Source organism: Seriola dumerili, unplaced genomic scaffold (genome assembly GCF_002260705.1).
Source record: "Seriola dumerili isolate Sdu_G_001 unplaced genomic scaffold, Sdu_1.0 BDQW01000230.1, whole genome shotgun sequence".
NCBI lineage: Eukaryota > Metazoa > Chordata > Actinopteri > Carangiformes > Carangidae > Seriola > Seriola dumerili.
This window is the reverse complement of record NW_019174485.1, coordinates 3,907,872-3,919,957: the sequence shown is the minus strand read 5'-3', so window position 1 is coordinate 3,919,957 and position 12,086 is coordinate 3,907,872. Positions and strand designations below refer to the sequence as shown.

Sequence of the window (12,086 nt, the reverse complement as noted above, 5' to 3'; positions counted from 1 at the left end):
CTCTGTACTATCAGTCACCCATTCTGGTCTGTGATTGGTTGTTCATCCGTTTCCGCTTCGCTAGTTTTTACTATTTTTTTTTTTTGGTCGTCCTTCTTCCCGTTGAGCTAATCGCTTTCGGTCAAGCGCTACACCTGCTCCCCGTTTCTCATATTTTTCCTCATATAAGTACGCACAACATGGATGATTTTGACATGCTGAACGCGCCCGCCGCTGGAAACGGTGTCGGCTCGGAGGAGGACCCTGCAGCCGCGTTCTTGGCCCAGCAGGAGAGCGAAATCGCGGGGATTGAGAACGACGAAGGATTCAGCATCTTGGACAGCGGAGAGGTCCCCTCGTCGCTGGGAGAGTCAAACGGTGGGTGGCTGCAGCTGTGGTCAACCGGAGACAGTTTGCCTCTGTTCAAAGTTAACATTGTGTGTCCAAATAACTTTAACCCTATTTGACTGTCCCTGTTACTCAACGATAACGGTTCCGTTAAACGGTAATCTGGTCCGGGATGGACACTGAAGTGGACGGTCTTTCAACCAGCTTGCTAACATTAGCTGCGCTAGCAAATTAGCTACGTGAGCATAGCTATCTTTGACGTTAACTTGTGTCTACGTTATGTAAAAACGTCAAAAAACACAAACACATAAAAATGAAACTCTAGATTAACTCTAGTTAATGTTTGTTATGTGATGATTCAACGTTTCGCTCGTGTTTCTATAATGAATGAAGCTGTCTGATAACATCAGTTCCTGGCTGTGTCATTCATTGCTGCCTATCAAGCTTAACTATATGCTGACAGCGCTATGTGTAGCTCGAGCTGTGTTTGCCAGCTAACTTTACACTCTCAAGAGGAAACTTATGGAGCTGAATGACCTTTGACCATGACTGCCTCATATCCTCGAAGCTGCAGCTCAGTTGTGGTTTAGAAATTGTAGGTGGTACGAAATGCTGACATGTCACATTACGAAATATGTGTGTATGAAAATCTTGAGGATTCAGCAAGAGTAAGGGATTCCCAGTTAGTTAAGGCCTAGTCATTATAAAGTTGTTGTGTTTTTTTCCCCCATATATATTTTGTCTGGTTTTACTTGTCTGCTTGATTTCTAACAGCCATTTTCCTTGTCTTTTTAGATGGTGCTGTCAACGGAGAGCTTCATGGGGTAAAGCTTTATTTACTTAGTTTTTGTTGTTAATATTTTGCTCTTGAATTGTCAAATTGTGTCTGCCTTGATCTCTTTACCTCTAAATAATGGAGCTCTTACTTGCAGCCTCTCAAGACCTGTGTTTTTATCTCTGCTGATTCTGCAGAGGATCTCGTTTCAGTTAATTATGATAACATTGCACTCATACCTGGCCTTCATTCCTATCAGTATTTTTAATGTTGTGCTAGGTAAATGTTGCTAAGATCTAGGAGCATTGCAGTATCGCTAACAATGGATTGGTGAAGCGATATGAGCATGGAGGTGATTGGACAGGTTCTAAATATGCCCACAGCTAAAACAGATTATCTAGACCACTTAATTTGGACGTATAACTGAAAATTAATCCACCTGAAATGCCAAAGATGAACTCTCAATGCACAGAAAAAATGGTGTGCCCACACAACTACATTAAGTACGTAAGGTCAAATGAAAACCTATAAGTTGTTCTGCAAATTATGATGGATGTTTACATTGCACAGCCTGGGTAGCAAACCCTTCACTTGTGTTCGCCTCTAAAGAATTTCGATAACTTGTTGGTTAGTGAAGTGAAGTTTAGTGAAGTACCATGTTCAAAGTGAGTACAATTTAGGGAGTACAGTGTTATAATTATTGATAGGGATGATGCCCAAAATATAAAACAAAAGTTGTTATAAACCAGAATTATCCTTAAAATGAATTCATAAGATTAATACATAGTAGTCTTGCTAATGCAATGTTGCCCCAGCGGATTTTCTTCATTTTATACATCAATTCTGCTGCTTTCTTGTTAAATAAAATGTAAAGAACACTAAATATTTTTCTTTTAGCACTTTAGTAGTGTGATTTTCGTGCTAACCTCAGATGTTTGGGTATCTGGCAGTCAGATTTGCTCCAACTTCCTTTTCCTGTGCTGGCATTGCAACATTGCTGCCTTTTGCATTGTCAGGACTTCTTTCTAGCTGTGAGAGAAAATAAGCTGATACAACTCAGTGGGCCAGATTTGGTTTTTAATAAAGCCTTTCAAACACCATACAGCTAAGCTTTACAAGCATATATACTGCATACATATAGGAATAAGGACAACAGACTGACTACAATAGATGATGCCAAATATCCTTGCAAATTTCAGATGATAGTTGGAAGGTGAGTTATTGAATAATTCAGGATGAAGGACCATTTCTGTACCATATCTCTGTAAATCTCATTGAGAAAGTGCTTTTCTACCATCTTCCTATCATCATTTCCCTTGTTTCTCAGGAAAGCAACGGTCCATCAGATGCTTATGCAGCAATTTCCAATGCAGACCGGCTGCAGGCCGAACCTGAAAGCCTACGCAAGTGGAGGGAGGAGCAAAGCGAGAGGCTGGAGTTGCTAGGTAAGCACAGGCCAGAGGGAGTGGACGGACCCTGCTCTTTCAGATGTAAAGAAGTAAAGGTTAATATTGTGACAATTGTGCCAAGTGTTGGTGTCTCAAATCTAGCAGGTCTTTTTCATGGTATGTGTGTAAAACATTAGTTAAAGAACACGCATGTTAACATTGACTGCCAAACCAAACGTAAACGTCGTAAATTCTTCCTTCTTTAATTCCTAATTTTCCTCCCATGTCTCCTGCCCTGTCATTCATATCATTGTCCCCTGCTGTTTTCTTTACCCTCTCATCTGCCTCCTCACTTCTTTATCATTCCTCTCCTTGTTCATCTCCCTCCTCAGACGCCAACTCTCGCCAGCAAGAGTCAGAGTGGAAGGAGAAGGCCAAGGTTGAGCTGGAGGAGTGGCATGCCAGGCAGAACGAGCAGCTGGAGAAAACCAAAACCAATAACAGGTACTGGCATCTTAGTGCTCACTTATACTCCCTTTATGTACGAAAATAGATATGTACATTTCAAATGATGATGCAGCTATCACTGCCCAAATACGTCCACGTTAACTACATTTGCATGGATGTTGAGCAATACATAGTTTCTGACGACAACAAACATGGCGACAGTGGAGGAGCTCGTAATAATGTATCTCCTTAAGAAGGAAGCAAAAGCAGAAGCAGCGTTGTAGACGGCGGTGGTCTGTAATGCCGTTGAATACATCACATATCATCTCTTCAAAAAGTTTGGCCATTTTTTTAAATTTCTTTTTCGCGTCCTGTGGTTGTTGCTCACTTGAACTATTGGCTACCCTGTCCCCACGATTTCCGATGGTACATCTCTGTTTTGTTCGTATCCATAAGCTTTCAGAAAACGTGCACAAGTACGGACAAAATGAACACAGTACAAACAGAAGACTGAGTCTATATCCATATATGTATCTAATGTTGAGCATAAATTGGCCTTTAGAGGGAAAGAAACAGGACAGAAGGTTAATGGAAATGAGGGAAGGCTAATATTACTGTAAAGAATCAAAAAACCAAGATGGTGGATTCACAACAACACACAATTTTGGAAAATGTTTGAGTATTTAAAAAGGTTTTTAAAATTTGGTCATATCGTTATCTTAGAATAACTCCACCTCTGTGTTCCAGATCAGACTAAAGTTGTCAGATCTCACGACAATTCCCCCGGCTTGTTGCATTAGCAACATGTATTCAGGGCTTCCACGATAACCGTAATATTGCAATACTGCACTGTAGACAACACTTGCATGTGTGTTTATAGATTGGTAAGCCCCTCCGGTTGATCTAGTTGCCAGCTGCCAATGATTGGAAAAGCCCTCATCTGATACTGTGATTAATATTTCTGCAGTGGATTCATTTAGGAACATGCGTTAAAAATTGTCCTGCAGCGCACCGTTTTTCTGTTCAAACGAGTTGTTGTTCGTGATTAAAATCCTTCCATCATGGAAACGTGTTTAGACATGTTAGATTTGGATATTTCCGGGGAAAAAAAGCGTTAAATCAGTGATTTGTGTCCTTTATTCATCCAGTATTTGCTGTAAAAACAACTGTTTTCATGTAGTGATGAATGAAACTGATGGCAGCCTTATTGACTCTGTCTCTACCAATCTAAGCTGTGTCAATGAACCCAGCGTAAAGAGCTGAGCCAATGCAAGTCACAAAATGGCGGATCGCCAATTTACAAACATGATTGGGGAGATCTGTGCTGTGTCCCTAGCATTTAGAAATCCAGTGCAGCACAAAAGCAACATTCAGAGATGAAATAATTTGCAAAGATGGTTATCTGAAAGTTGTGTGCGTTTGATATGACGCTCTGCCTTGTCCTGGTCTGAGACTGCTTTGCAGCATGGCACCACTGAAAAAACAACAATAAACAAGTATCCAATTCCTTTTAAAACTGAATCATCTTTGTCATTTTAATAGCAACAATATACCTAATAATTGCCTAATAATAAGTCTATTTATATAGAACTAAAATCAGGATAAATTAATTAATTTGCAGAAACAAAAAACACGAATCACTGCAGGGGAAATTCCTTCACCGGGACATATTTATATTGTTAGGGACAATCCACAGGGCTCCTCCAGTTGACGGTTTAGCTTCCTGTTATTTTTGGTGTGGTACAGTGGCTCAAGAGAAGCTTTTAAGAATTCCTCTGTGAAAAAGTAAAGCATCATACTAAGATTCAACTAAAATTCAAATGTAGTTTTAAAAACATTTTTACAAATCTAGAATCTTATGATTAAAATGCTAATTGTCACGTTCAAGGAGTTTTGTCTATTAATTGTGTTCTAAGTATAAATTTTGTTAATTGATCTTAACTAGTTTAAAATGACAACACTCAATGTCATTGTAATGTGTTATTTTCTTTCATGTTTAACATGTACTAAAAACTGGATGGCTGGTACATTTGTGTCCTCCACCAGGTACCTCATCATTCTAACTAGTTGAGTTAGCAAAGTTTGTCTCAGTTTCTCTTGCACTGTAATGTAGCCCTGTGGCCCTATTAATAATGAACTACCAGCAGCCATGACCCTGCTCATCTGGTGACCGTGTATGTTTGCTTGATGGAAAACTGTTTCTGCTCTATAATCCGATGATATGGATGATTTTTGTCTCGTTAAAAATATTTAACTTGTATAACTTCTCATACAAATGTGGAAGTATGGGACAAAATCTGCAAAGAGTTGGGGCTGCAGCCAACAGTTATATTTTACCATTTGGAAAAGATGGGTTCCTTTCTCCCAAATTTAGCAGGAATTAAATAAATTTTAATTGAAGGCTTTGTCTTGCCAACAGTCAAATAAAACAAATGTATTTAGTTGAAATGATATGAAGCAACAATGAGCAAATGAGTCCACACATGAGAAAAGCTGTAATAATAATTACCTAAAGATCCAACATACTGAAGAGTCAGAATTCAGTTAACTAATAAGTTCAGAAGGTGGAAAATTTGAATTTGATACTATTTAAAGTTTTTCACTTACATAATTTGTCTTAAATGTGAAGAGCTAACAGTGTCATGTGGATCACCAGTGCTGTGTAATTAAAGATTTCAGGGGGAGAACACAATCAACTGAGAGCCTCCCTGAACCTTTGAACCCCCCCAACACTTCTATTTAGTCCCTCCAAAAACCTGAGCCTTTGATTATATGCCTGAGCGTATTATTGTGTGGTAACCTGTAATGCTTGTGTTTCCATCCTATTCTCCCTTTTACTGCTGTCTCTCTTCTCTCCTGCCTTCTTGCTGCTCTGTCGTTTGGGCGGATGTTTGTCCAGGGTGCTGGATGAAGACTTCTACAAGCAGCCCTTCTCTGAGCTCATTGGTTATGTGTATGTTGCTCCAACTAACATCCTCCTCCTTAATTTTTTTTGTTTTGTTTTTGTTTTCTCCATCGTCATCAGCCCCCAGCATCCAACCATTGACATCATATTCCTGTCATTAGTTAGGGCATTAGTTACCTCCCCCTGTGTTGCCATGTTTTACTTCCATCTTCTGTCTTACATATTTAACTACTTGGATTTTAATTGTTTCTCTTCTCATCTAACTTGTAATTGCTGCTTTTGTTTGTTTTTGTTTTTTTTTAATACAAACCGCAGTAATTTTCACTGCATATGTCTGCATGCCAGTTGTGAGTGGATGCCTGTCAGGATATTTCAGTAAAGGGAATGACTGCATGCAACTACACACTCACTGCCAAGCTCCTCAGTCACATCCACTGAAATCAAGTTAATGCTTTCATCACTGTGCCCGTGTTGATTTCTTATCCATTACTCACTTGCAGATCATTTCCCTTCAACTCATATCAGCAAAACATTCTGCAAAAACATTTCATGTTCAAGTTTCCAACAATTATCACTTGCTTACATTAATTGTATGAAGTTTCCCACAGAAAGTGTTTTGTTTCTTCTCAATGACTTCTTATATTTGTGATTTTCACCAAATTAATCTACAAAGTAATAAGAGTAGGATGCCTATAGATTTTATTTGAAGTAATTGTGTGTTTACATGTGGAAGTGGTGTTTGTAAACTAAGATGTGGTCTCCCCACTCAAAGTCAGTGGAGGATAACAATACAAAATACTCACCCTAACTTTCCACATTCCCAGCCACAGCTACTCACTTATGTAAAGACACGGGCTATGTGCAGAGCAGGATACCGCCAAACTAAACATACATAGTTTTATTAGTTGCATTCCCATCCGAACCCTTCATTGAACAGTGTATTTAAGTATCTTATTTAAAGTTATTAGGTGTTATTTTTGTCATCTCTCCTCTCCGCTTACTTAACTAAGTATAGTTGGGGTTTTACACACACTGCCCACAGGATTCAGAATTTGAAGTTGAAACCCTGTTTGATACCCTTTGAGGATATTTTCTTTTATAGGCTGCAGAAAGGTCATTAATAGTTTTTGGCCAGTAATCATCTCTTTAGAAATACAGTATACTATAGTTCATATATAGTATTATAGTTCATTTCCAGGTAGCACTAAACATTTAAAATTTGGTTTTCCTAAAGCTGCCGATGTCCAAGCTCCAGCACTCACTGTCCCTATTGTATCTCTCCTTTCTGTCTTATTCTCTTAGATTAAATGTACAGCAAGATTTTATTGCTGGCACCACTGCTGATGTCATGAATACACAACTGCTTCAAACTGAACTGTGTTCATGCTTTATTAGAAGTTTAGCTGCTCTGTAGCTACTGCTGTCATACAGGGTGACATGCTAATTCGCCTTAAGCTAGTTATCCAATAGCCTGAGCTGTGCAGCCTTTGGTTTTGCTATCAAGTTACTTGGGACCATCCATTAGCCTGCATTGTGGTGTACACAATGCCATCGTGTGTGGTGAGAATAGTTTGACATCTCTCCTGATTAAATATTTGTATTTGGCGTTGGTCGATGAGCTGTTCTTCTTTTTGGAAATTAGCAACACTGTTCTATTTTCAATGTATAGTAGTAGTTCTAGTATCAATTTATGCATACCCCTTGGTAAAATGCTTTTGTCTGGGAAAGAGGTATTTTATTATGTTCTTTCAATCGTCCGTTTTTTTAATGTGCACACCTCAATGCAGCCTATGCAGGGTATGATTAGCTTGCATGTGGGATTTTCCTAATTCTATAGAACAAATTGCTGTTTAGCCTCAGCAGTGTCGGTGTGACACTGCGTCACACCACTTCTTACTCCTTCATCCTGTTGGTTTGAGTCTGGGACAAGGACTGCCGGGCCTCATTTATAAACATTCAGTAAGACCAAATGTGCTCGAAAGGTGTGAATACCACTTTCCACGCAAAAGTTGTGATTATTAAAAAAAAAAAAAGAAAAGGATACAGGAGAATGAACACACCTACACAATCTCTAAAACGATGCCTGGAAACTCTGGAAAAAGTGGGAACCAGACATAATTGGTAAAGTAGTGAAATAAATGCTGTTTATTTGTAATTTATAAAGAAATAAAAAATGTTTTGCCCATCTTAGATTAGGATACCTCTGAAATTATGTAGTGTTTATGACCAAACCTATTATAAAAGATTTATACAGTTTTATAAATGAGACCCCAAGCCATAATGGCCTTGTGTGTCTAACTGACAGAAATATGGCATGAGACAGTATATACACTCTCACCAAACCAAAGGCTGCACACTATTCTTTCTGTAGAACACTGTAACAAAAAAAAATTAAGGTTTAAAAAAAAAAAAAAAAAAAAAATGTTGCTTTTGCATGCTTGCTTTCTACATCTGCATTTAGCTCATTTTTGTTGTCTTTCATTTCGTCCCCTCCCCTCTCTCTCTCTCTTCTAAATTCTGACTTGTGAAACTGTTTCTCCCTGTTTTCTTTTCCTATGCACCTTAAAGCACACACATTAACCATCCTTGCTACCGCCTAGACCAGTTAAGTAAAAATATAAAACCCCAGAACCTCCAAATACTCTCTATTTTTGACAGGCGATAGATGCAGTTCTTTGTGTGTGTGTGTGTGCGTGTATGTGTGTGTATGTGTGTGTTAGATAATTATGCCTTGTACAGATACCCAGTTTACCAGACCAACAGATCCACTGCCTAGATAGAGGTTTGGTATAATGTCCCTTCTGTGATGTTGTGGTCCTTCTAGTCCCCTGTGTATTTGTAGTTGGTTGTGACAGTGAATGTTCATTGGCTTCTCATCCCCCATTTTGCTTTGTGTACTGTGTTGTAGTTAGTAGCTGAGTTTGTGCCTGCAGTCGGGGTGGGGACTAGAAGAAAGCTTTGTAAATAGAAATAAAATACGGCAGTGGAATTATTACAATGTTTTGTGGGTTGGGTGTGATGATGGTTTACATTTGTTTAGCCATAATGTGTGGCTTGCATCTCAAAATGTTTTGTGATAGTGGCACTGATCCATTTTTAGTTTTTAAGTTTTGTCTTTTTTTTCACTTTTGTGTTTTAATTTCAAGTGTGTGGTAAGTCCTGTAGTATAAATGTCTTTTTTTTTTTTTTGTTTAATCGATGGTTTAAAAACACCTGAACCTTGACTAAGAGGACATTGATTGATCTGTTCCACGATTATGACACATGAAATCAAAGTGTAAACGCATTCTTTGCCACACTTCCAATAGCCTGCTTTTCAGCTGCAGCAAAGTGCATGGCTAAGGCCCAGTAGTGCTTCCAGTTCTTTTGGGCTTGGTTAAAAAAAATAAAAAACAGAACTTGTCATATTATTGTTCCTTTTTTAATCAAGGACAAGTATACAGATGAGCTTGCCATCCCTATACTTGGGTCTTGTTGAGGAAAGAGAACATTGTAAATATGTAACTACAGGGCAAATCCAAGTTTATGGGTGTGGGCAATCTCCCCTCTGTCTTTTTAACCAACCAAAATGCTTATCAGACCTTATATAATTATTACTATTTTCAGCTTCAGTTTGTTTTCTCTTTGGATTTCTCATCAGTGTTTTAAACAGTGGGATCCAAAAATCTGAGACCACTTTCCCTAGTGGTGTCAGACTTTTTGATCTGACTGTACCAACCCATACTGTTGTGGAGAGTTGAAAATACAGGCTACTGTACTGTAATGTGTAAGCAGAGTTGGGGGCATGTCACAGGTAATGAAGACAGGTGGATGACTGTTTCTGTGTGAAGATTGAACTGTCCTGCTCTGAGGTAGACTCTGCTGAACCGACAAACTCCCACCAAGCCAAGAAAACAATACAAAACACAGACTTATCTGTCATGAGTTCTATTGTGGAGATTTATATCCGATACATACGGGGAATATTTTTCAAATCTTGAGGATTTTTCTGGCAAATCAGTCAGTCATGCCAGAGTCAACAGTGTTGAGCTCAGGAGTCACTACCAAGTTTTCCATCAGAACTTGTGTTTGTTGAGAATCAGCAGAGGATTTTCTCAGGGCTGTACGTATATCTATGTTTATCTTACCTCTTCCTCCACTGACTGTTCTCTATTCCATGTCCTTTCCTTCTCCTCTTCCCTGGTGCATGTAGGGCGGCTGAGGAGGCGATGATTTCAGATCTGGATGAGAACAACCCCGGCACGGAGTGGGAGCGGGTGGCTCGGCTCTGCGACTTCAACCCCAAATCCAGCAAGCAGGCCAAAGACGTGTCCCGCATGCGCTCCGTCCTCATCTCCCTGAAGCAGTCCCCACTTGTCCGCTAGGCAGCCAAGGCTGGGCGTTATTCCATATCATCCTCCATCACCACACACCAACCAACCCAACTACCGATGTCCCATCTGTATTGTAAGGACAAGGGGGCTTGAACCTCATCTGTCCATATCTGTTTGCCATACACAGCCCTGTGTTTTCTCCCCAGTGGAAGGATATAGCCAGTGGTCCCACCCCCACCTATCTCCTCCTGCCAGGGCTGTAGAGATTAGCCTTGAAGCACCAGCTCACCATTTTCTACCCCCTGAAAGGTTTTTACCTGTGTGCACCTCTTCCACAGACCAGTCAAGACCTTGTAATTCCTCTTCCTTGTTGTTTAAAGAGATCAGGGCCAGTTAGATCTTCTCCGGGTCTGACGGTCTGTGGTCTTGTGTAACACTTTTGTAAGGGTGGTGAGTTGGGACACTAAAAGGGAAGGGTTGATGTTTGTTTGGGCCGACAGCTACACTACAACCTGCTTCTCATGGCCCCCAAATAATATCATTCCCATCATGCTGTACTCTCACTCTTAATCTGTCAATCTTATGAATCTTTCACTTCACCTTCAAGGGTTGATTGATGATAAATGGATTTATTCACTTTTTGCCCTCCAACATATCACCTCATGTTTTCCCAACCTTACAAAAAAAAAAAAAGTATCCTCAGAGTTTTTCTTTTTTGTTTTTTTAAGGACCAAACTCTAAGACAACTCCAAATTCAGTGTGTGTCCTTTGAACTGTGTGTGTAGAGCCTGATTGTGGCATGTTGTGTTAAATTTTCCAATCTATGCATTTCCTTTTGAACCCCCCCCCCCCCCCCCCCCCAAACCAGGAAGTGAACAAAGTCCAGTCATTACAATAAATGTCAATAAATGTGACCCGTTTGTATGTGCATTTAAACCTCAACAGTGTGCGTATGTACTCTATGTGTGCACCTTTGTACATATACAGAAGGCAATATATATACAGTATATAAAACATTTATGTCACTGAAATTAGACAGTTGTGGTTTTAAAGAAAAGTAGTTATCAGCCAGCTGCTGCTTGACCATGCGTGTTCATTGTCCATTTGATTTCAATATCAGTAAAAAGTGAATTAAAGTGTTTATCCTGTCATTCTTCCACTTAATATTGAATGTTATTGTGTGGCTTCTGGAAAGATAAAAGTTTAACTGTAACCTGTTATGTATAAAATAATTTATTTTCCATAAAGGAGAAAAAGTAGCTTGTGTAGAAAGTAACAATCGCAGTCTGACACATTCAAAAATACAAAGGTTGGCAACAAATGCTTAGATTTATAGGCAGCTTGCTCAGACTAGTTACACAATCTTTGGTTAATCAGTAAATAAAAATCTACTATTTCCTCCTTTTAGCTCTGTTTCAGTCTGTCTAGTGCTTTTTTGTTGTGCATAACAGCATTAATTATAAATTATTGAACTTAAAGCTGCACTAATCAATGTTTTTATGGAGGATATATTCTTATGTGTAATACGAACACAGAGCTAAAAGGTGAGTCACATTCACCACATGACTGGAACAAACTGCCAAACAGCGACTGCAATGAAATGGAGATGTGGAAGGGAGGGAGTGTGACCCCAAATCACCTCCCCTGACGTATGACTTTCTGTTGGGTTAAAGTTGCATCTTTGAAGCTTCACGAATGCAGAATTTACCCACCAAAATTGCTTATCAGACCTTATATGATTATTATTATTTTCAGCTTCCGTTTGTTTTCTCTTTGGATTTCTCATCAGTGTTTTTACACCAGGACCGCCAACATTCTAGCACCCCCTGAAGCCGCCACAATGGTCATTTTATCCCGGTAATTAGTAATTTATCCCGGCTGTAAAATTGTACTCTGTTTTTATTTTCTTAGTGTCTGTTGCTTTAGAAATA

The 12,086-nt window shown here is 39.3% G+C and overlaps 1 protein-coding gene across 3 annotated transcripts; it reads left to right on the top strand.

The window, feature by feature from the left end:
- Positions 1–89: 89 nt before the first annotated feature.
- On the top strand, positions 90–11,296 carry clta (clathrin light chain A). 3 transcript variants are annotated; one of them, XM_022755500.1, is made up of 7 exons: positions 90–357; positions 1,123–1,151; positions 2,430–2,547; positions 2,883–2,994; positions 5,837–5,890; positions 8,411–8,446; positions 10,035–11,296. In XM_022755500.1, exons 1-7 carry the CDS (start codon positions 180–182, stop codon positions 10,204–10,206), a joined length of 699 nt encoding a protein of 232 aa, XP_022611221.1. In that variant the 5' UTR covers positions 90–179; the 3' UTR covers positions 10,207–11,296. The 3 variants fall into 3 exon arrangements, with proteins under 3 accessions (XP_022611221.1, XP_022611222.1, XP_022611223.1); XM_022755501.1 differs by lacking the exon at positions 8,411–8,446; XM_022755502.1 differs by lacking the exons at positions 5,837–5,890; positions 8,411–8,446 and having other exon boundaries at positions 91–357.
- Positions 11,297–12,086: the final 790 nt, after the last annotated feature.